General features: G+C 44.1%; 1 protein-coding gene across 1 annotated transcript in view; it reads left to right on the top strand.

Annotated features, from left to right (window-relative positions):
* The first annotated feature begins 1,775 nt into the window (after window positions 1-1,775).
* Window positions 1,776-25,019, top strand: part of MFSD11 (major facilitator superfamily domain containing 11) — a 115,313-nt gene continuing 92,069 nt past the window's right edge. The window contains exons 1-2 of the mRNA XM_073606213.1: window positions 1,776-1,909; window positions 14,254-14,404. Of these exons, the coding sequence (XP_073462314.1) occupies window positions 14,309-14,404 (96 nt within the window). The 5' untranslated portion in view covers window positions 1,776-1,909; window positions 14,254-14,308. The remainder of the gene's footprint in view (window positions 1,910-14,253; window positions 14,405-25,019) is intronic.

Genomic DNA, 25,019 nt, shown 5'->3' with positions numbered 1-25,019 from the left:
AAAAGGGGAACTCTGCGGATATAGATGTAAAAGGGGAACTCTGCGGATATAGATGTAAAAGGGGAACTCTGTGGATATAGATGTAAAAGGGGAACTCTGTGGATATAGATGTAAAAGGGGAACTCTGTGGATTCAGATGTAAAAGGGGAATTCTGCGGATATAGATGTAAAAGGGGAACTCTGTGGATTCAGATGTAAAAGGGGAATTCTGCGGATATAGATGTAAAAGGGGAACTCTGCGGATATAGATGTAAAAGGGGAACTCTGCGGATATAGATGTAAAAGGGGAACTCTGCGGATATAGATGTAAAAGGGGAACTCTGTGGATTCAGATGTAAATGGGGAACTCTGCGGATATAGATGTAAAAGGGGAACTCTGCGGATATAGATGTAAAAGGGGAACTCTGTGGATATAGATGTAAAAGGGGAACTCTGTGGATTCAGATGTAAAGGGGGACTCTCGTGATTAACTTCATATGATTAGAAATGTAATTTAATTACAAAATATATGTATAGTTTATACTATAAAAAAAATTGCTGTGCTCCGCTAAAGTGTTTGGCTTTGACTTGAAGTAAACGTGGCAACCCTAGTAACAAGATGTCCGCTTCCCGCCTTCTCACCTTCTCACTGTATGTTTACTGTGGCCGAGTGCGGGGTGTAGCAAGATGGCAGCGATGGAACGACACTTTCGTTACAATTTCTGATGGGTCACCGATTCTGATGAAACACCAGTAGTAGGAAGTGGCGGAGGCCATGTTGGTACACCCCGCACTGCTCAATGCTAAACCTTTAGCCTTTCAAAATGAAACATCCAAACAGCATCACAGATGTCAATATACTATATTTATTTATATACGCTCACTTTATTGCTAAAATTACTCAGAAATTCAAGATGTAGCTGGGTGTAGTAAGATGTCCGCCGCCTTCTTCTGACTGCAGGTGTTCTGTCAGATTAGCAAACCTGGTCCCGATGGAACGCATGCACAGCTGATGGAACGTCACTTCCGTTACCTAATCTGACAGGTTGCCGATTCTGACAGAACACATGTATGGACTGCCCGTCCGCAGTACATTGCAGGTGGACAGATGGTCCTTAAGTGATGAAAACTGTTCATGTTTACCATGAGGAAGGTTTAATTTTTTTTATTTTCACATGATATGAAATGTGGTCTTTTTTAATATAATTTCATAGGCTTTTATTGCTGTTTGCCCTGTATACCATTGTCATCAAAAGTAAAAGAAACCACCAAATTTGGGTTGGCCCCAGAACCGGAAGTGAAGGGAAATCTCCCCTAGGGGACACAGATGGGAAATCTAAACCTGATAGGTGTTATAACCGTCCCTCACTCTATCCAAAATGACAAAGAAAACAACACATTGCCTTTAGTTCTACTGTAAAGGTTTCTTCTTAACTCAAAGAACAGACTGAAGTTCTAGATCCTGTAATATCCAGGATGATGCAGTCACACACGTCACCACACATGTATTGGTGTATACTGTCACTCAGTATATAGAAGAAGGGATGACATTATAAATTGGGTCACATTTCCCCATGGACCCCCTCCAGTCACATGACCTAACCTATCACCACGCTGGGCTGTGCCCGCACAGAACTCTGGGTAATGTAGTTGTAGGGTGTGTTCCTCCTTCGGCAGGGGGCGCTGCTCTCAGTGTTCTCTTTGGAGCGGCGTTCTTGTGTGTGTGTCGCTCTCCGCAGACCAATCCCCTCACACCAAATCTGCACCGTCACCTCTGCACTTCATTTCCCGACATGCTCAGCGCCGCTCCGCCTTCATCAGCTGCAGCTTTGCTTTGGCTTCCCCAGGTCAGCTGACTTGTGGGCTCTTCAGACTGAGAAACTTGTGTTGTGCTGAGGGGGGAGAGCGGCTGGGGGGTCCGGACATCGAGGTAAGGGGGAGGTGGGGATGGCAGCCTGGTGTGTCTTTTCCTTGTCTGCCTCTTCTTTCTATTGTTTGCTAGAATTGAAGAAAATGATTGGAGTCCAACAAAGTGTCCTGAGGGCTCATGTAGATGACACACTCCTCCTTCCAGTGTTCCTGGGAGCCCCTCCATACACATGAATGGGTGTATACAGACGGACACAGTCCTGGGACTTCTACCCATCACACTTTATCACCACTGACTGTGAACAGCTCTGATTACCTGGATACAATGACACCTTAAAGGGATTGTGAAGTCTCAGACTGCATTCACACCTGAGCGTTTTCAGCTCGAAAAACGCCCAACAAGCAAAATCCCATTCATTTCAATGGCACCTGTTCACATCTGAGCATTTTGCCTGAAGCAAAACGCCTGAAAAACACCCTAAGCTCAAAAAAAGAACATGAGCTTCTTTGGGGGAGATTCCTGCCTTTCACATTGGTGACCTGAACAAAATCACAGTGAAAAATGCGCGGCTTTGAAACGCTTAGGTGTGAATGCCTCCTCAAAGTTGTTCACCTTAATTCATTAAAGGGGTTGTAAACCCTCGTGTTCTTTCACCTTAATGCATTCTATGCATTGAAGTGAAAAACCTTCTGTCACTCAGCAGTAGGGTTGCCAGCTCATCCCTTTAAACCCGAACACCTTTGAATTACACAGGTTCTGAGGCTAATTAAATGCAGAAAAGGCACTAAGTGAGTTTAATTACCACCTTAATCAGCCACAGAACCTGTGTAATTAATATGTGTTCGGGTTTAAAAGGGATGATGGGGTAACCCTACTTAGCAGCCCGTACCCCCGTTATACTTACCTGAGCCCTGTGTCTCCCAAGATGGGGAACGAACACACCAGCTCTGGCCGGTGTCTCGTGTCCTGATTGGATAGATTGATAGCAGCGCAGCCATTGTCTCCTGCTGCTGTCAATCAAATCCAATGACCCGGGGGGCGGGGCCGAGTCCTGCTTTTTGTGTCCATAGACACGGGAGTGCGCCCCCATGGATATCCACGAAGGAGAGCCACTCTGTGCAAAACCAAGGTAAGTATGACATGTATTTTATTTTATTTTTTTAAACCATGAACCTTTACAACCCCTTTTAAGGTGCCATTGATTATCAGGACAGCCCCCATCAGAGGTGCCCACCACAGCTGCCAATCAGTAACGCCTGTCAGTGCCCTTCACAGATGCCAATCAGTGCCCCTCAGTACCTCATCATTAGTGCGGCCTATCAGTACCGCCTACAAGTGCCCATCAATTCTACATCTTAGTGCCGCTTCATCAGTGCCTGACCGTGAAGGAGAAAACAAAATTTTATAACAAAGACATTTTATTTATTTATTTTTTTTAATTTCAGTCTTTTTTAGTTTGTTTAGCAAAAAATAAAAACCCCAGTGGTGATCAAATGCCACCAAAAGAAATCTCTATTTGTGGGAAGAAAATGATAACAATTTAGTTTGAGTACAGTGTTGTATGGCCGCGCACTTGTCATTGTAAGAGTGAGAGCGCTGAAAATTGTCCTGGGCATGAAGGGGGGGAAAGTGCCCTGTATTGAAGTGGTTAAGTGCAGGAGAAGTTACCTGGAAAGTATTTAACCACTTGCCGCCCGCCATATAACAAAATGACGTCGGCAAAGTGGTTGCAATATCCTGACTGGACGTCATATGACGCCTTTCAGGAAATCAAGCCGCTGCGCGCCACCGGGGGCGCGCATTGCGGTGATCGTTGTTGCGGCGTGTCAGTCTGACACACTGCAACTACCATCTAGGTAAAGAGTCTCTGACAGAGACTCATGATGTAAACATGAAGAGCTGGTGATCGCCTTTTCCTCACTTGCATCTGACAGATGCGAGTAGAGGAGAGCCGATCGGCTGCTCTCCTGATGGGGGGGGGGGGGGGGGGCAAGCCCCCCCTTGGATGCCCGCCCAGGACCACCGGGGATGGCCACCACACTGGACCACCAGGTATGCCACCCTAGACCACCAGGGAAATGCCAATCGGTGCCCAGGCAGCTGCAAATCGGTGCCAAATCAAAATGCCTGCCAATGCCACCAGTGGTGGCTATCAGTTAAATCTATCAGTGCCACCCATAAGTACCCATCAGTGCAGCCTTTCAGTGCCACCTCATCGGTGCCGTCTTATCAGTGCATCTTATCAGTGAAGGAGAAAACGTACTTTATTTACAAAATTTTATTAAAAAAAAAAAAAACTTTTTTTTTTTTTTTTTTTTTTTTTATTTGTTTAGCAAAAAAATAAAAACTGCAGAGCTGATCAAATACCACCAAAAGAAAGCTCTATTTATGGGAAAAAAATGATAAAAATTTAGTTTGGGTACAGTGTTGCATGACTGCGCAATTGGCATTTAAAAAGTGACAGCACTGAAAGCTGAAAATTGGCCTGGGCAGGAATGTGCAAAAGTGCCCGGTATTGAAGTGGTTAAAAAAATTAAAATAAATAAATGAAAACCCGTAGGCCTCATTCACCCAACTGTATTGATCTACGTATGCTGGCAGCAACATCCTGCATAAAAAGTTGACTGTACATGTATAATGTTTGCGCTAGTGTTTATATGCATACGGTGTACAGGGACCCTATTGGCCGCTGCTCAGGGCGACATGTAAATATCAACATTGTGCAGCCAGCAGAACCACCGCTGGTGATTACACACTAGTACTGCTGATTTCACACTAGTACTGCTGATTTCACACTATTACTGCTGATTTCACACTATTACTGCTGATTTCACACTATTACTGCTGATTTCACGCTATTACTGCTGATTTCACGCTATTACTGCTGATTTCACGCTATTACTGGTGATTTCACGCTATTACTGGTGATTTCACGCTATTACTGGTGATTTCACGCTATTACTGGTGATTTCACGCTATTACTGGTGATTTCACGCTATTACTGGTGATTTCACGCTATTACTGCTGATTTCACGCTATTGATGTTTACATGTCAGCCCTGAATGAGTCATTGATAGGGCAGCATGTGTGCATAATGACCTCAGAGGATTCTGAATGGCTGAAGGCCAAAATAACACTGCACATTCATCAATGACTTTATTGAGGGCCAACATTTAAACTTCAAAGTGTATAATTGGTGCCACTGGCTATACGGTGTTAATATTTTTGTGTCAGCCCTGAGCAATTGCGGTGGCCAATAGGGTCCCTGTGTACTAGTAAACATTAACAACATCGTCGTTTACATGTGTACTGTGTAAAATTATGGCCCGGGTTAGTTTTTTTTTTTTTTTCTTTAACCTGATTAACACAGTGCAACATTAAGCCATTAAGCTGATAGGCACAACTTTGTGAATTGGCCCATAGCCTTCTATACTGCTGTATACTGAACTGTAGGACATACTCCTCTGTAAGTGGTGTTTGTGATGCTTGAAAGAGACCTTTATGCTTCTCAAATCAAGTTCTCCTGCATTTCGATGCCTTTGTGAGTGTTTACACATTTTAGTTGCATTCAGAGTATCTACTCTGCTTGCACAGAATTTTTTTTTTTTCTTTTAACTCAGCTAAATTGTTTGCAGGTGATTTATACAGAAAAAAGTGCAGCACTACAAACTCAGTGACTAAAAGAGAGATGTATAAAAAGCTGTAGACCAAAAAAGAAATGAATGAATTCAAAAAGTCCACCTCACTTAGCTCCTACCTCACTGACAACAACCTTCTTGACACCTTAGTCTGGCTTCCACTTGCTACACTCCACTGACACTGCCCTACTAAAACTCACTAAGGCCTCATGCACACAAGACGCCGGTGCAAACTCTGCCGAACACATGTTTTTAAAAGCTGAAACCGGCGTTAAGAAATGCCTGTTTTGCCGCGTTTGCATGCCGCGTTTAACCGCGTTTGCGTCTAGAAGCGTCTGCAGAGCAGAGAATGACATTTTCCGACCCAAATTTGGGGCCCCATATTTCGGGACCACTTGATGCTGGGAACCCCAAATTTGGCTATGTTCTAGTGTTAGTCCAACTGTGTTAGCACACCAAATTTGGGGTTCCTAGCACCAAGTGGCCCAGAGATATGGGGCCCCAAATTCGGGTCGCAAAATGTCAAGCACTTCTGCAGCAGAGAATGACATTTTGTGACCCGACTTTGAGGCCCCATATCTCAAGGCCACTTGGTGCTAGGAACCCCAAATTTGGATATGTTATAGTGTTAGCACTTTTCTGCAGCAGAGAATGACATTTTGTGACCCGACTTTGGGGCCCCGTAGTCGTAAAATGTTCCTTTTAAAAACACATAAACGCAAACGCGGCTAAACGTGGTACCGGTGTTTGGCGTCTGAAACGTGGAAAACTTTTGTGTCTGAACCCATTTTTTTTTGCTTCTGGAAAAACAAGGTTAAACGCAACTGCCTAAAAAAACGCCAAAAAACGAGATTGTGTACATGGACACATAGGATAACATTGAATGGGTTCAGGGGCAGTTGAAAAAAAGTGTACAACTGCCCCTGAACGCATGTTTAACAGCGTCTCGTGTGCATGAGGCCTAATGACCTACTAACTGCTAAAACCAATGGCCACTACTCCATACTCGTACTAGTCGACCTCTCTGAAGCCTTTGATATTGTTGACCATCCCCTCCGCCTCAAAAAAACTCCACACTCTTGGCCTTCAAGATTCTGCTCTCTCCTGGCTCTCCTCCTACCTATCACAGCGCTCTTTCAGTGTGACCTATAACTCGGTTTCCTCCTCTTCACTTCCTGTTTCTGTAGGGCCACCTCAAGATTCTGCCCTCAGACCCCTTCTCTTCTCCATTTACACCTCCTCCCATGGTCTGTTAATAAACTCCCATGGTTTCCAGTTCCACCTCTATGCTGACGACACACAAATCTATCTCTCTACTCCTCACTCCTTCAGTCTCCTTTCCCATTCCTAACTTGCTAACTGACATCTCAACAAAGATGTCACACCTCTTCCTCAAACTCAATCTTTCTAAAACTGAGCTCCCAATTTTTCCTCCAGCCCATGCCCCTCCCCCCTGACTTCTCCATCAAAATCAATACTCCCCTCATGCCATGGTACTAGGTGTAATCCTAGATTCTGACCTGTCATTTTAGCCTCAAATTCGATCGCTGTCCAGACTTCACCTCTGAAACATCTCCAAAATATGCCCCTTTCTAACTGTCGAAATGCCTAGGTGCAAAATCCGCGATGGCTAGTAAAAAACAGATAATGTGCAGTGATCCCCGACCAGAAAGTGTATTACAGCTGCTTACAGGAAAATACTGATCCCTGTATTACAGTTGGTCAAACAGCACATGGGGGATTAAGGTCTCCCCCCGACCATTGCATCTCCAAATGTACTTCTAAACATTTTTGGAGCCAACAAAAGAAGCACTTTCATAGTGTAGTAATGTAACTAAAAACTTTAACCACGTGCTCACATTTTGAATGACAATTACTCAGTCATGCAACGCTGTACCCATATGAAATTTTGGCCTTTTTTTTCACACAAATAGAGCTTTCTGTTTTGTATTAAAAAAAAAAAAAAAAACATAGCATGTACATGCCAAAATTTACACCCCAAAATAGATTTTCCTACTCCTCCTGAGTACGGTGATACCACATGTGGGAGACTTCTACAGCCTGGCCACATACAGAGGCCCAACATGCAGGGAGCACCATCAGGCGTTCTAGGGGCATACATTTCTCAAATCTAATTTGACTACCTATTACACTTTTGTGAGGCACTGTAGTGGCATGGATGGGATGGATGACAGAGGGTTGGCTGAGCATGGATCAGGCTGCAATGGGCACAGAGCAGCGCTGTGGGCACTACAGATCCAGCCCACAGCGCTGCTGCAACCGATCTCTCCCCTGGCACTGTACCGATCGGTACAGAGGGGGGAAAGAGAGGAACTGGACATGACGTGTTTTTTTTACAAATGATTGCTCCGTCATGTGGTAAACAACCGCTGTCAGCACGATTCTGGGAGGACGTCAATGTATGCCCTCCCAGAGTTATCGAGCCGCACTGTAGCTGTCACTTGGCTATAGTGCAGTTCTTAACCTCCCTGGCGGTTTTCCCGAGTGTGGCTCGGGGTTAAATTTCTGCACCATTAGCGGTAACCCCGAGCCACACTTGGGATTGCATTGCAGGATCCTGGTGCGGTGTACTTACTTTGTCCCCAGGATCCTGCGATGACCCCCCGTTGTGTCCGTGGGCTCTGTCCTCCACCCGATGCCTCTGTGTGCCGGACTCCGTTCCCTGGGAGTGTCGAGAGCCCGGTGGCAAATTCAAAAAAGTGAAAAATCATACATACAGTACACTGTAATCTTAGATTACAGTACTGTATGAAATTATTTCACATCCCTTTTTCTCCCCAGTGCTTTGGCCCATGCCCGGCATGCAGTTTTATATTATATATACTGTTCTTTCTGCCTGGAAACTTGAGATTGTCCATAGTAACCAAAAAGTGTCCCTTTACATCAAAAGTGGTTTTAGACCAGCTAGAAAACAGCGATAATAAATTGGAACACTTCCAGAATTGATCGATAGTGATTTGTTGGGAAATTAATTTTATTATTATATTATATTTATTTATTATATATTATGATTTTGTGTTTCAAACTTCATCATACCCGGGATGTCTACTAGACTCTGGTTTGGACAGATTTAAGTGTGTTATTACTAAGAATTACAGGCCTACAATATAAGACGCCAAATTTCTATGGAAAATAATTGTACCGCTTTGAGACGCAAAAATCTGACATAATCATACCACCAGGGAGGTTACGTGGTTATTAGAAGGAAAAAAAAATATTGCACTCGCACAGAGTGAAAACAGCTTTAAAGTCATGTATAATGCTAAATGGCATTTTTACAGGCTCACTCTGGGCACAAATCCGACCATCCAATCAGATCAGTGTGGTGACATCACCGCCGTAGGCCCCACCCTACACGTTTCCTCATAGATGAAGTTGTCTGGTGATTGCAAAGTGTAAATTATAAATGCATATAATTGGCTCATCTTATTCTCAGGCCAATTTTCAGCTTTCAGTGCTGTCGCACTTTGAATGACAATTGTGCAGTTATGGAGCACAGGTACCCATATGTTCGTCTTTTATTTTATTTTTTTTCTTCTTCTTTTTCACGATACATATGGATTGGGGAGTTTTAAGGTGCCAGACAAAAATGATATACTACATCATATGTTAAAATCCAAATCAAATTTTATTAAGTACATTAAAAAATACTTTGTTTTAAAAGAAAATATGAATAGAACCGCTGGTGCGGAGCAGTTTGTAGCGCCGCGTACTCGCTGGTTTACTGCAGTTTAGCTGTATAAGCCAATCTTATACAGTATTACATGAAAAAAGGACAGAAAACTGGATGTACATTCCCTGACGTGGTACAGATTATTTTCCCTCTTGTTGGACTGATGGAATTCTTCGTTTTATTGGCAGGAAGGTTTGAGAAATGTGAACCAGAAATGATGGGGGGATGGGCAGGGGTGCAGGCATTAAAGCTTATTCACACAGGTGCTGAAGCACAGCGCACTTTATTGTTGGTGTTTGCGTCTGGCGCAGTGTGGTGCTGCTTGCAGGCAGCCTGTGTTAATCAATACAGGCACAGTGGTTGTACAGACATCCAAGTTTGACAGGCATGCAAGGATGGGTGCATGGCCTCGGATACTCACTGTCTGTGCTTGAGGCAACGCTCCCACCCCTGCATACAGCCTCTGTGTCTCCATTTAAGGCTGGCCATACACGGAGCACATTTCTTTCCTGCAACCACAGACTGTGTTGAATGCGCGAATTCCTCCTGCTGGGCCATTGTTTGCTGCGGGCGGGGGAGAAGAAGACCGTGATTATCGTCAGAGGCTGTAGCAGCCGCTAGCGATAATCGAACGAGAATCCAGCAGGCTGGTTGTACCCAAGTGGTATGTTCAGCCTGCCCATCAATGGTTCAAATCTCAGCCGGTTCAGAAGGAACTGGCCGAGATTCGAACAGGGTATGGTTGGCCTAACCAACACCGGCCACCTACAAGCAATTCCATGCTACGTGCACTTGAAAGGATATTAATGTTTTGTATAGTTCTAGTTAAAATATGAATTTAGCCTACCTTTACCCCTTCCCGACCAGCCGCCGCAGTTATAATGTGGCAGGATGGCTCCCCTGCACGAGCCGTCATAGCTGTACATCGGCTTTTTAAAACGCTGTAGCAGGTGCACGCGATGACCGCCGGGCACCCGCGATCACTCGTGACAGAGCGAGAACCTGGAATCTGCGAGTGTAAACACACAAATCCGGTTCTGTCAGGGGAGAGGAGACAGATCGTGTGTTCCTATGAAGTAGGAACAATGACCTCTCGCCTCCTCTAGTCAGCCACATTCCCCCCATTGTTAAAACACATCTAGGGAACACATTTAACACCTTGATCACCACCTAGTGTTAACCCCTTCCCTGCCAGTGACATTTATACAGTAATCAGTGGTTATTTTTAGCTCTGATCGTTGTGTAAATGTCAGTGGTCCCAAAAAAGTGTCCGATGTGTCCGTCGCAATGTTGCAGTCTGGATTTAAAAAAAAAAAAAAATTCACAGATTACCGCCATTTTTTACTAGTAAAAAATAAAAATGCCATAGATCTATCCCCTATTTTTGTAGAAGCTATACCTTTTTGCGCAAACTAATCAATATACGCATATTGCGTGCCCCCCCCCCCCCCCCCCCCCAAAAAAAAAATATATATTGGCCTAAACTGATGACGAAATTTTGTTTTTAATTTTTTTTTTTTTGGGATGTTTATTATAGCAAAAAAGTACAAAATATTATATATATATTTTTTGTTTATAGTGCAAAAAAAAAAAAAAACCACAGAGGTGATCGAATACCACCAAAAGAAAGCTCTATTTGTGGGGGAAAAAAGGGCTTACATTTTGTTTGGGTACAACGTTGCACCACTGCGCAATTGTCCGTTAAATCGAAGCAGTGCCGTATCGCAAATAAAAATGGCCTGGTCAGGAAGGGGGTAAATTCTTCCGGGGCTGAAGTGGTTACAAGGGGACTGCAGGCCCTGTGCTGGGCTGTAGGGCTGGTGCAATTTGTATTACGGTAGTTGCTCCACTAATATTACATTGCGCTGCACTACAAATGGCACAGCACATCTTTGTACCCCTTAGCATGCCTCTGTGCCCCCCATCTCCACACTTTATCCTTGCACCCCCACACACTTCTTTGCACACCTTCACAGCCCGTAGCACACTTCCATCTCCCCCACAATCCTCTACACCCCTCATATGTATCACCTAGGAGGCATCTGCACCTCCAGGACACTTCTGCACATCTCTACAACCCCCACACACACACCTCTGCATTGCTGCACTACAGATTAGCAGCTCTGCGATGCCTGCTATAGTGGCCAAGCAACTCGCTGCACAGCCAGTGCCTGTCCCAGTCAGACGCCCCTCCCCCTCCACTGTAAAATGTGAACTGCTGGCCAAAGGAGTAAAAGGAGATGCCGGGCGCCACAGAGCTTCTCCCCACACCACTGTATAGCGGGCTTGAGTCCTCTCCCAGCTATCTGCCTCCCCCCCTGCACCGAGAGTAGGCACAGAGCTGCCAGCCTGCTCCATAGGGACTGCTAATGACAAAAAAATGTTTTATTGCACCCCTCTCAATGTGTGGCACCCGGGGCAGACCCGGATGTAAACCCCAAAACAAAAATGTAATCTATAATGACTTGCCAGTCCTTAGATGTAGTGGCTGAGTTTGTTTTTTTAATTTCAGGTTTGTTCTTTTATTTTAACCTGCTGATTCTTCCAGTAATACACTAAAAGCCATAGGGTGACAGCCCTCTAACTTGCTGTACTGTAGACAGCAAGTTTCTGCAGACTCATCCTATGGTCCCCTTAAACCGGCCATACATGGTGAACCGACGGGGATTTGAACAATGTATGGGCAGGCTGATTGTACCCAAGTTGATCGATCAATCAAAACCAGCATGTTGGATTTTTCTGCGTGGGGTTCCTGCCAGCGGCTATAGCCACTAGCAGTAACCATTGTATTCTGCCGGCCAGGAATGCTGCCTGCGCTTCATGCTGGCAGAATTAAATAGTGCTGCAGGAGGTATTCCCCCATCAACACTGACTGGGAATGTGTAAATAGACCTTACTTAGCAATGCCCACTCCTTCAGACTGATCTTCACCCATCAAGGTATTTGCATAACTCCACTCAAGAGCCAGCCCATTGCTAGCATCAGAGCTGAAGGCTATTAGAGGAGTATTGAGGCAAGGTGCTGTGATGTTTTCAGGTAGCTATGTACAGCACCCTGCCAGTCTTATCTGTCTGCATTGCTTAGAGAAGCACAGAAACCTAGTGATGTCACTGGGTCCAAAATAATGTGCAATAATAATGTAACAACTTTACGTAAAGTAGTTCTAAAGGCTTAAAGGATAAGTTCACCTCTCACTCTCTCTGTAACCTATTCTGCACCGGCCCCCGCACCTCCCCGATCCCTGCTGTCCCAGCTAGCGGGGGTACTTCTCCACCCGCTAGCTGTCAACATTTTTTATTAAAATGTGGCCGTGCGGGGCTCTGCCCATCCAGCTGCGACACTCATTCACAGCGCTCTCTGAATGGAAAACCACAAGGTCCGGCAGCCTTTTCGGCTGTCGGCTTGTAGTTTTCAATGAACTACCAGCTCATTCATTCTTCCCGACAGCATGTATCAGCTTCCTTGTACGAGGAAGCAGATACACTGACAGGTCTGCAGGAGACTTGCATGGCATCAGCGATCACTGGTGTAGTGCTTTACAGGCTCCTGCAACAAAAAATAATAAATGCTCTTTTTTTTTTTTTTTTTTTTTTTTTTCTTTCCTGCAAAGAAATGTCCATTTTATTATTTTTTTTTCTGAAAAGATGAACTTATCCTTTTTAAAGATTTTTACCTTTTACCTTGCATTCTCTGCATCTGTGCTGCAGGATCCCCCTCAGCCCACTCTTATACTTACCTGAGCCCCATCTTGATCCAGCAATGTGCACAAGAGCAGTGTCTCTCTGCTCTACCTTCTCATTGGCACAGATACAGCTGTGTCTTATGGATCACACAAAGCGGAGCTCAGGAGAAAGCATCCACAAGCCAGGAGGGCTGGCGGGGGGCCCGAGAAGAGGTAGATCAGGGCTGCTCTATGCAAAACCATTGCAAGGAGCAAGTAAGTATAACACGTTTGTTATTTTTAACCACTTGCCGCCCACCGTATAGCAAAATGATGGCGGCAAAGTGGTTTCAATATCCTGACCAAACGTCATATTACGTCTTCAGGATATTGAGCCGCTGCTTGCCCCTGGGGGCGCATATTGCCGCGCAGATTGACACCCCGCAACACCGATCTAGGTAAAGAGTCTCTGACCGAGACTCTTTACCACGTGATCAGCCGTGTCCAATCATGGCTGATCACAGTGTAAACAGGAAGAGCCGGTGATCGGCTTTTCCTCACTCGCGTCTTTCAGACGCGAGTAGAGGAGAGCCGATAGGGCTGCTCCTCTGACGGGGGGGGGGGGGTCTGTGCTGATAGATTATCAGCGCAGCACCCCGCCCCTCCAGGATGCCCATACTGGACCACCAGGTATGCCACTCTAGACCACAATGGATGCCAATCAGTGCCCACAATGGGCATCACTGATTGGCATCCATCAGTGACATACATTACAGTACATTTGTGCCGCCCATCAATGCCACCTCATCTGTGCCACCTCATTGGTGCCCATCAGTGCCGCCTTATCAGTGCAGCCCCATCAGTGAAGGAGAAAACTTACTTATTTACAAAGTTTTGTAAATGAAATAAAATTATTTATTTTTTTTTTTTAAATTTTCGATCTTTTTTTTTTATTTGTTTAGCAGAAAATAAAAATCCCAGAGGTGATCAAATACCACCAAAAGAAAGCTCTATTTGTGGGAACAAAATGATAAAAATTTAGTTTGAGTACAGTGTAGCATGACCGCGCAATTGTCATTCAAAATGTGACAGCGCTGAAAGCTGAAAATTGGTCTGGGCAGGAAGGTGTCTAAGTGCCTGGTATTGAAGTGGTTAAAAAAACACTTGAAGGTTTACAATCACTTTAAAAAAAATAAAAAATCATTCGCAAGTTGATGGCCCCCCACCCCATCATTTTGCTAATGAGCGAAGTAAAGTACCTGGAAATGAAAAATATGAGCAGACTAAATATGATTAAAATTAAGAGAGCTTGTAAGTCACAATGTTGTTATTATGTTGCCTTAAAAAAATGAAATGGTAAAGCTATATCTATTGCTAATGGCGATTTTTCTCTGTTTCACCCTTTGTACAGGCTTGTGTCCTCTGTTCCTTTTTTTTTTTAATCAATCCATCCTAAAAGAGAAACCATGACTCCAGAACAGAAGAAACTGATGAACATCTTCATCTTGGGCTTTGCCTTTATGTTCATGTTTACTGCCTTTCAGACTTGCGGCAATGTTGCGGTATGTCTTTAAGAAGAATACTTATCAATGTTCTTTTTAATTCTTACATGTTGTGTTTCAGAGGAGAACTGTATTTATCACTTGTATGTCTTATCTCGGGTTAATGGATCATTTGGCTTTAGGTACAGTGAATTTGGAAAGTATTCACAGCGCTTCACTTTTTCCACATTTTGTTATGTTACAGCCTTATTCCAAAATGGACTACATTCATTATTTTTATCAACCTTTTACAAACAACGCCCCATAAAGACAACGTGGAAGAAGTTTGTTTGAAATCTTTGCAAATTTATTAAAAATAAAAATAACAGAAAAAAAAAAAATCACATGTACAAAAGAAATCGCAGCCTTTGCCATGACACTCAAAATTTAGGCTTAGGTGCATCCTGTTTCCACTGATCATCTTTAAAATGTTTCTACAACTTGATTGGAGTCCACCTGTGGTAAACTCAGTTGATTGGACATGATTTGGAAAGGTACACACCTTTCAATATAAGGTCCCCCAGTTAACAAGTCATTTCAGAGCACAAACCAAGCCATGAAGTCCAAGGAATTGACTGTAGACCTCCGAGACAGGATTGTATCGGGGCACAGATCTGGGGAAGGGTAAAGAAAAATGTCTGCAGCATTGAAGGTCCCAATGAGCACAGTGACCTCCATCACCTGTAAATGGGAGAAGTTTGGAACCACCAGGACTCTTCCTAGAGTGGGCAACCCGGCCAAACTGATCGGGGGAGAAGGGTCTTAGTCAGGGAGATTATATATATATACAAAAATCCGCGCTTAGGACAGTCAGTGGGCTGCTGCCTATCTCAAATTAGTACCACTAATGGTCTAATTGCAGAAGTAAATAGATATTAGAAGAGATAGAAGTGGCGCTGCCCTCTATATTGCTTATTGAATTGTATAATCTTTAACCTAAATACAAGTGTCTGTGGCATATAGGACCTTCATCGCTAAATGCCGTGAACAGGTCCCAAAATAGAAAATCTTTACAATATAAACAGAACAGAAAATTTATATTCAAGTGAGATAAATATGAAAATGCTGTGATGCAAGTGAAAAGTGTATAAATATTACATGTGTCGTTGTGGTATCGTAAGTGAAACAGTATTCTTTGCACCAAAAATTTAAAAATTTGATAGAAAATGCACCCCAAAGTCCAAAAATATTGGGACAAAATGGCGCTAAAAAGTGGAGAGAAAAATTTTTTTGTAAAATCAAAAAATGTGTCAGTGCAATAACTAATAGAACAATGACAATTTAGGTGGGTTACTGCAATTATGTGGTAAATACCCCCGGACTAAACAATTACAGTAATATTTAACTTAAATGTTCAAAATTATTGAGACAGTGTGCCAATTGTGAACTGTGACATATTCCAATGTAAAACAGACTGGGTTTAGCATTAAGTGAAAACACTAACTGTGCATAAATATAAAGATAAATATACAATAGTTCCAATATAGTAGATTTCAAGTAAAGTTTAGTCCATTCAGAGAGAAAAAATTATAATAAACCATGTAGGAAAAACAGAGTTCAAGTACAAATTGCTGTTTATTACACCCTAGAGGGTGCACCACGGTGACTTCAGTGCGATTTTTCACAAGGTGATTTGTAGTGCTCGCCCCCCAGTGTTACCCCACTCACCAGAGATAGCCACCCCTGCAGGGGTACCAAGCGTCTGAGTGGGTGCCTTAGGGCGGGTGTTTTTCACTCCACAGACTGCTTCCAATCCTCTGCTTAATGCGGTCCTCACGGTTGTTGCAGGGAAAAAGAGTGTTCTGATATCAACATACTCCTCCAGCTGTATACCACCTTTAAAATGCGATCTGTGAGCTTCCGGATCCAGAAGAGCCAAGAGAACCTCCGGGTGACCCTGTCTTAGCCTTCCAATGTCGCTTACTGCGATAGCCAGCTATAAATGAGGGTGGTCTATAGCTGGCTATCGCAGTAAGCGACATTGGAAGGCTAAGACAGGGTCACCCGGAGGTTCTCTTGGCTCTTCTGGATCCGGAAGCTCACAGATCGCATTTTAAAGGTGGTATACAGCTGGAGGAGTATGTTGATATCAGAACACTCTTTTTCCCTGCAACAACCGTGAGGACCGCATTAAGCAGAGGATTGGAAGCAGTCTGTGGAGTGAAAAACACCCGCCCTAAGGCACCCACTCAGACGCTTGGTACCCCTGCAGGGGTGGCTATCTCTGGTGAGTGGGGTAACACTGGGGGGCGAGCACTACAAATCACCTTGTGAAAAATCGCACTGAAGTCACCGTGGTGCACCCTCTAGGGTGTAATAAACAGCAATTTGTACTTGAACTCTGTTTTTCCTACATGGTTTATTATAATTTTTTCTCTCTGAATGGACTAAACTTTACTTGAAATCTACTATATTGGAACTATTGTATATTTATCTTTATATTTATGCACAGTTAGTGTTTTCACTTAATGCTAAACCCAGTCTGTTTCACATTGGAATATGTCACAGTTCACAATTGGCACACTGTCTCAATAATTTTGAACATTTAAGTTAAATATTACTGTAATTGTTTAGTCCGGGGGTATTTACCACATAATTGCAGTAACCCACCTAAATTGTCATTGTTCTATTAGTTATTGCACTGACACACTTTTTGATTTTACAAAAAAAATTTTTTCTCCACTTTTTAGCGCCATTTTGTCCCAATATTTTTGGACTTTGGGGTGCATTTTCTATCAAATTTTTCAATTTTTGGTGCAAAGAATACTATTTCACTTACGATACCACAACGACACATGTAATATTTATACACTTTTCACTTGCATCACAGCATTTTCATATTTATCTCACTTGAATATAAATTTTCTGTTCTGTTTATATTGTAAAGATTTTCTATTTTGGGACCTGTTCACGGCATTTAGCGATGAAGGTCCTATATGCCACAGACACTTGTATTTAGGTTAAAGATTATACAATTCAATAAGCAATATAGAGGGCAGCACCACTTCTATCTCTTCTAATATCTATTTAGCCAGGGAGATGACCCAAGAACCCGATGGTCACTCTGACAGAGCTCCAGCATTTCTCTGAAGAGAGGAGAACCTTCCAGAAGAAAAACCCTCTCTGCAGCACTCCACCAATCAGGCCTGTATGGTAGAGCGGCCAGACGGAAGCTACTCCTCAGTAAAAGGCATATGACAGCCCGCCTGGAGTTTGCCAATAGGCACCTGAAGGACTCTCAGACCATGAGAAACAAAATTCTCTGGTCTGATAAAACAAAGAATGAACTTTTCTCAAGTCATCTTCCAGGACGGCAGGCCTGAGAGATGAGAGGCTCCTCCCCACAGGAAACACAATCAATCAACAGCTGTTTTAAGTCCACACCCTTCCCCCTGATCCTCAGTTTTTGATTGTGTTTCTCCCTACACGGCGAAACTGTTTGTTTTTTTCCAAATGACCGAAGCCTGGGGCTGGTGGTCTCCCCCTGGGAGCCGGACCAAATGCCTGGGAAGCCTCTGGGTCTGGCGGGATATATTTATCCTTCCCGGGGGGTTCCCCTATCCTTTCCTCAGGGGGGGGCAGCAGAAACTGGGTAAGCCCCCCTGAAAGCTGAAGGCCCCTGGGTACAGTGGTGTTCCCAGAACTTCAGGGGCCTTTATCCTGTCTCCCCCCCCCCTTACCTGTCCGGACGTCCGTTCAGACGGGGTTGCTGGCCGTCGGTTCTTTCCAGGGGGACTGTATCCCCTGACTCCTGGGCCCCTGGTAGCTCGCGTGGGCTGCTGGGGAGGGCACCGCCTGAACGACCCGCGTTCTTACCCAGAAGGGAAGGCTGAGAGTCAGCAGGAGCAGGCGCCCACATCCTCCTTTCGAGGAGGCACCAGTTTACTATGGTGAATGTCTGCCTAAACCACCTCATGGGAATGAGGAACGTACGGCATTGCCCCCCCCCCCCCCCCCCCCATGTGTATATACTGACTGGACAGTGCGGGACACAGCCTAACCTTGCAGCTCCCTAAAGGGACAGCAGTTGTGGGGGGGGGGGGGGGCACTTTGGCGGCTATCCTCCTTGCATGTGGACCATAAGGATGGAAAAGCAAGCCCGGTGGCTGTGGCAAAAGGGGAAGACGACAACGGTGAGTCAAAAATCCCAAATCCCAGCCAGATGGTTTCTGGGCATTTGAGATAATCTCCCCTGGGGTCTGGATTCAAATAGCCCAGAAGCTTTTGCTAAAGACAATAGCCACAGCTCCCTCCTACATCAGAGATGCTGTATGGTGGACAAGTGGTGCAGAGGAGCGAGTGTGCCTAAACCACCTCAGATGGGAAAGAGGTAGGTAAGGCATTTTTTTCCCCTTCCACCTGTATTTACTGAGTGGTGCAGTGCAGGACCTGGGGGTCTCCATAACAAAATAGCCCAGAAGCTACTGCTAAAAACCACCAGCCACAGCTTCCTCTTATAGCAGAGACACTGTGGTTATCACAACAGTAGGTTGCCAGCCTCTCCCTACATACCCGGTTGTGGTACATTAGTAGGGGTGAATACAGCAAAGAGGGTGACCTGGTAGAACAAAGAGTTCCTTACTGGCAAGGTATACCACTGAACAAGTTATTAATGGTGCAATGGTTGAAGGATTCAGGAGTAAGCTCCCTTGCTCAGCAGGTGCACTAGGTTATCTGGCCCTATTAGCCCAGCTGCTAGGAATCTGCTTAAAGTTGCTCCAAGATGCTTAAAAGCTGACCTAACCTTCAACAATGTGGCAGGGACCAAGCTTCTGTGTGGCACAGTAGGGGTTCCCTTGTGACAGATCCTCCTTTTGGGGGTTGCTTGCTATGGGTAACTTTTCATAAGCTCCAACCTCCCACTCCACTCTTACATTGTGGTTATATTTTAATGCAGGGGGTAAGAAAAACCTTTTTGTTGGTTTGGGCTACAGTCCACTCAGTGACAGATCTAAAAGCGATTTACCATAAATCGTTTTTCCTATATCCTTTGATTAAGGATTTTCTGTGCAAACATATGCAAGAGCTAGATGGCTATATGATTGCTTCTTTAAGGGCTGCAGGTGGCTATTTACCTCCAGGCTAAATTGGTAACCACCCTTTTTAGAGGTCTTATATTGGTCTCTAGGGCTGGGCTCATTGAGACTTTAGTTACTGATCAGCCCCACCCCTGTATGAGCTGGCTAGCGTTTGCTCAATCTACAGAGGTAAGGTAGGACAACAGCTACTATAGTAAGGTGTCCAACCATTTTAGGATTGGTTCCTTCACTGGTGGTGAAGGATTAGTATCTACAGCCCAGGCTATGCCTATGAAATAATTTGCCCCTGTTTGGTTATTTCATAAAGGGATACACCATGACTCCTTCTTGGCTGCTCACCAGTAGACCTCAGTAGTGAAGGTTTGTCCTTGCTGGGGTGTTTGGTGGCACAACTAAAGTACACATTGAGATTTGTGACATCTCTGCTGAAGCTTGTTGGGTGTCCTTTATATCCTAAAGGTACTGCTTTGTTTGGCTACAGATCAGAAAATACAACAGGGAAGGTGGTCTGTACTTTCTGGTTTTGTGCCGCACGCCAGAAACGCACATCATTGAGTCTGGTGATGACATTTCTGCTCATAATTGTTATATTGATGCACATCAGACCTACACAAAATTGGGGTCTGTCTGTGGGGTTTTTGTGTCCTGTATTACTGCCTTATTGGTTGCTTATCAGAAAGGCAGCAGGAAAGATTGATGGCAGGGGTAGTACATATACTGCCTTTGGTAATCGGTACAGCACCACAAGGTGGCGTCGTGCTGATTCAGACAGTGCTATTAACGGCAATAGCTGCCGATTTTAGGCATGCGATTTGACATGTGAGTCGCATGCCAAATCGCTTCAATATGGATGTGCTATCTCTATTCAGAATTGTTAGATTGTTGCACATTAGAGATATACATGATTGAGGTTTGTCTGTGGGTCCTGTATTACTGCCTTATTGGTTGCTTATCAGAAAGGTAGCAGTGAAGATGAATGGTCCTGATTTTGTTGGAAAATACAAATTGAACCTGTTCCATGGGTAGTACACATACTGCCATTGGACGTCGTGCTGATTCAGACAGGGCTATAAACGGCAATGGCTGCCGATTTTAGGCATGCGATTTTGACATGTTGAGTCGCATGCCAAATCACTTCAATATGGATGTGCTATCTCTATTCAGAACTGTGATATTATTGCACATCAGAGATATACAAGATTGAGGTCTGTCTGTGGGTCCTGTATTACTGCCTTATTGGTTGCTTATCAGAAGGGCAGCAGTGATGATGGATGGTCCTGATTTTGTTGGAAAATACAAAATTGAACCTGTGCCAGGGGTAGTACACATACTGCCATTGGTAATCAGTGCAGCACCACAAAGTGGCCAGTGCTGATTCAGACAGTGCTATTAACGGCAATGGCTGCCAATTTTAGGCATGCGATTTGACATGTTGAGTCACATGCCAAATCACTTGAATATGGATGTGCTATCTCTATTCAAGATTGTTGTTGCACATCAGACACATACAAGATTGAAGGTTGTCTGTCCTTTATGTCTTTCATTTACTGCCTTATTGGCTGCATATCAGAAAGGACACAACAGTGAAGGTTGTTTGTCTTTTTCTGATTTTGTTTTTGCTGCTCAGCAGGGAGACGCATTGAGGGTGATGGCATCTCTGCTCAGTATTGGTATATGCTACACATCAGACATACACAAAGATTGAACATTGTTTGTGTCCTGTATGTCCTATATTTACTGCCTTATCGTCCGTATATCAGAAAGGCACAGCAGTAAGTGGTGTTTCTCATTGATCTTCCTTGCTGTTTCTTAGGTATACACAGTAGGGGGTTGTTGGCTGCACTCCTCCAGGGAGCCACAGCATGGGGACCCCTTGTTTGTTTGACCCAAAAACTGCTTTTCCTGCAACCTGTGTAATCTTGAGGTCTGTGGTTCCGTAAGCAGGGACTGCTGGAGTCGCACAGTCACGAATGGTACCCTTTGGAAGCCATAGTATATGACTTCTCATGCGTATTGCAGTCCCAGTCCCAAGTGGCAGGTTGGGTCGCACGGGTGTGGGAACCCTAAGCTTATCTGTCCCTTCTGGTTCAGGTTTTGCAACGCAGCAGGAATACTCATTGTGGAGTTATTGCCTTATTTTGCAGTAGACCAGAAAGATCGCAGCTGTAAAGGCTGTCTGTTGTTTCTTTGTTTTTATGTTGCTGCACAGCAGAAGTACTCAACATTGAAGCTTGTTGGTGCTTTCTGTTTCATATTGCCTTACCTTATGGCACTTCAGAAAAACATAATGCTGTAGGTTGCTTGTGTTCTTTCTCTGTTGGTTCTATGTAACTGCACTACAGAACTGCATAACAGGAAGGATTGTCTTATAACTGTACTTGGTGGTTCGTCATAAATACGCAACATAGAAGTTTGGGTCTTTCTGTCTTCTCTTTATAGCCTTGTTTTGCTATACATCAGTAAAACACCACTCTAAAAGGGGGTTCCCGTCCTTTCTGTATTTACCAGTTATGACCTAGCTAGCTGCACTTCAGAAATGCGCAGCATTTAAGGTGTGTTTGTGTCTTAATGCTTACATATTGGCCGCACATCAGAAAACCAGACTGTGAGGTTCAGATTTGGGTCTCTTCCCATATTTGATATTTTGGTTTAGCTAGTCACACTCAGATACACAACATTGTTGTCTATGCTTGTCCTTTCTGTCTAAATCTATTGTGCTATGTCCACAATCTATGATTTTTTTTATTTGTGATATTAATAATACATGTATCACCTTTTTGTATTTCAGCCTTCTCTTCCGTGGAAGGGCCAGGAGTTCTGGCTGCAGATGTCACATGTCAGAAAGCCTCGACCCCTTACATGCAGGGATGCCAGAGCCATTTCCTAGGGTTAAAGCCCAGTAGAGTTATGGGTCACTGGAGGAAGGCGATAATGAATCGCCCTGTTTAATAAGAACTTAGGAAGTTCGGTTCAGAGGAGTTTATGGCCTGAAGATGAAGTATAAACATGTATACCCAACCAAATAGCTTACAGCTCGGTGCATGGCCTTCATTTTGCCCTTCTAGCAAAACTAGATGTAGCAATATGAGTGTTCTTCTCCTGAGTAGGCTTTCAGGCGTAAGTAAAACTATAGATTGGGCATGCCTTAAACCCAGGGATTAAGTTTTTGTTAATCTATTTCCCTTAAGTAGGTTTCCCTTCAGTCTTTGCTGACGTAAAGATAAAAATGAACAAAAAGGGGTTGTCTGTCAGGGGCCCCCCTTTTTTGGCAGTTTTATTTCCCTGGACAGGGTTGTGTTAAGACAGGCCCCCTTATGAATCAATGTAGTGTCCTTGTCTTACAACACAGGTCTCCGATTTAATCTTTTTAGTGGTTCTAAACAACACCTATAGGCAGACTAGGCCATTGTTGGTAGATGTGTGACAGGCAACATTGATAACCTACAAGTTTAACATGTTTTCTGATTCCATCTTTAAGAGCCCACTCCACCTAGATCCTGTATCCGAAACAGAGAAGGCAGGGACACCGGTGGAGTAGACCGGCAGATCAGCCGCATGATCCAGCTAAGATACCTTCATCAAGCATATGGAGTAAAGGTAAAGCTTACTGCAGAACCGAGGTTCGCCAAGAGGGTCTTGCAGTGGTCCCACCCTAAGGTAGGCCTGAGGTACTTGATTATCCTCTAAGGTGTGCCGTCCTGGAAGATGACTTGAGAAAAGTACTAGTTACTTACCGGTAACTGTCTTTCTGGGAAATCTTCCAGGACGGCAGGCCTACTTCCCACCCGTTGGAGGAGGGAAAATTTTAGAACACTAGAAGGTGAGTACCTATGAGGAATGATTTCCCTTGTGAACCAGGTTCAGGAGTTACTTCTCTACAAACTGAGGATCAGGGGGAAGGGTGTGGACTTAAAACAGCTGTTGATTGATTGTGTTTCCTGTGGGGAGGAGCCTCTCATCTCTCAGGCCTGTCGTCCTGGAAGATTTCCCAGAAAGACAGTTACCGGTAAGTAACTAGTACTTTTTGGCCTGAATAGCAAGCTTCATGTTTGGAGGAAACATGGCACCACTCATCACCTGGCCAATACCATCCTTACAGTGAAGCATGTTGGTGGCAGCATCATGCTGTGGGGTTGTTTTTCAGTGGCAGGAACTGGGAGACTAGTCAGGATTGAGGGAAAGATAAAAGAAGCAATGTACAGAGACAAACTTGATGAAAACCTGCTCCAGAGCGCTCTGGACCTTAGACTGGGTTGAAGGGTCATCTTCCAACAGCACAACGACCCTAAGCACACAGTCAAGATAACAAAGGAGTGGCTACAGAACAACTCTGTGAATGTCCTTGAGTGGCCCAGCCAGAGCCCCGACTTGAACCTTGAACTGTGGGCGGCACAGTGGTGTAGTGGGTAGCACTCTCGCCTAGCAGTAAATAGGGTTGCTGGTTCGAATCCCAACCACGACACTACCTGCCTGGAGTTTGCATGTTCTCCCTGTGCCTGCGTGGGTTTCCTCCGGGTACTCTGGTTTCCTCCCACACTCTAAAGACATGTTGGTAGGTTAACTGGCTTCTGTCCAAAATTGGCCCTGGTATATGGGTGTGTGTTGGGGACATTAAATTGTGGGCCCCTCGAGGGTAGGGACCAATGTGAGTGTGTGATGTATGTGTGGAGCGCTGTGTAAATTGACGGCGCTATACAGGTACCTTAATTAAATAATAATAATAGATGAGCATCTTAATGAGACACAATGTACAGGGATAGGGACAATTGTAGACACACACCCACACTCACTCAGGTAGAACTGGATGGACTGGTGTCTTTATTCAACCTTCCTAACTATGTAACTATGAATATCTCTGAAAATGGCTGTGCACCAACCCTCCCCATCCAACCTGATGGAGCTTGAGAGGTCCTGCAAAGAAGAATGTGAGAAACTGCCCAAAAATAGTTTGTAGCATCATACGCAAAAAGACTTGAGGCTGTAATTGGTGGCAAAGGTGCTTCAGCAAAGTATTGAGCAAAGGCTGTGAATACGTATGTACATGTGACCTTTTACTTTTATTTTTTTATATAAATCTTGCAAAGATTCCAAACAAACGTCTTTCACAATGTCATTATGGGGTATTGTTTGTAGAATTTTGAGGAAAATGAATGTAATCCATTTTGGAATAAGTCGGGTGTTTTTTTTTTTTTTTTTTTTTTTTTTAATTTAATTTTTTTGTTTTTTTTTATTGCTGATTGTGCTTCTGCTTGGAAGAATCGCATACAATTTTGTTCCGGTGACCCTTGTCACCTGGTACAAAAATGAAGGAGAAACTCTACACTTTAACAGCTGTCACCAGAACAGGGATAAATGCATAGCACAGCCCTAGGAACGCATCGTGCACCACCTAGTGGCCAAACAGAACAATAGCAGCCAAGATGTATACAGTGGAGAAACAGAACCAAAGGGAAAAACAGTTGACAAAAAATGAAATAAGACCATGACAAAACGACAAAGGAAATCTGAAATAAATTGAATACACATACATGGCGGGTAAATATCAAATAGACATGATTGACAATAGGGTAGGTCATCCACAGTGCAAACATGCAATT

Source organism: Aquarana catesbeiana, linkage group LG12, assembly GCF_042186555.1.
Source record: "Aquarana catesbeiana isolate 2022-GZ linkage group LG12, ASM4218655v1, whole genome shotgun sequence".
In the NCBI taxonomy this organism is placed as follows: Eukaryota; Metazoa; Chordata; class Amphibia; order Anura; family Ranidae; genus Aquarana; species Aquarana catesbeiana.
The sequence above is the reverse complement of the archived record's forward strand: the minus strand, read 5'-3'. Positions and strand labels throughout refer to the sequence as shown.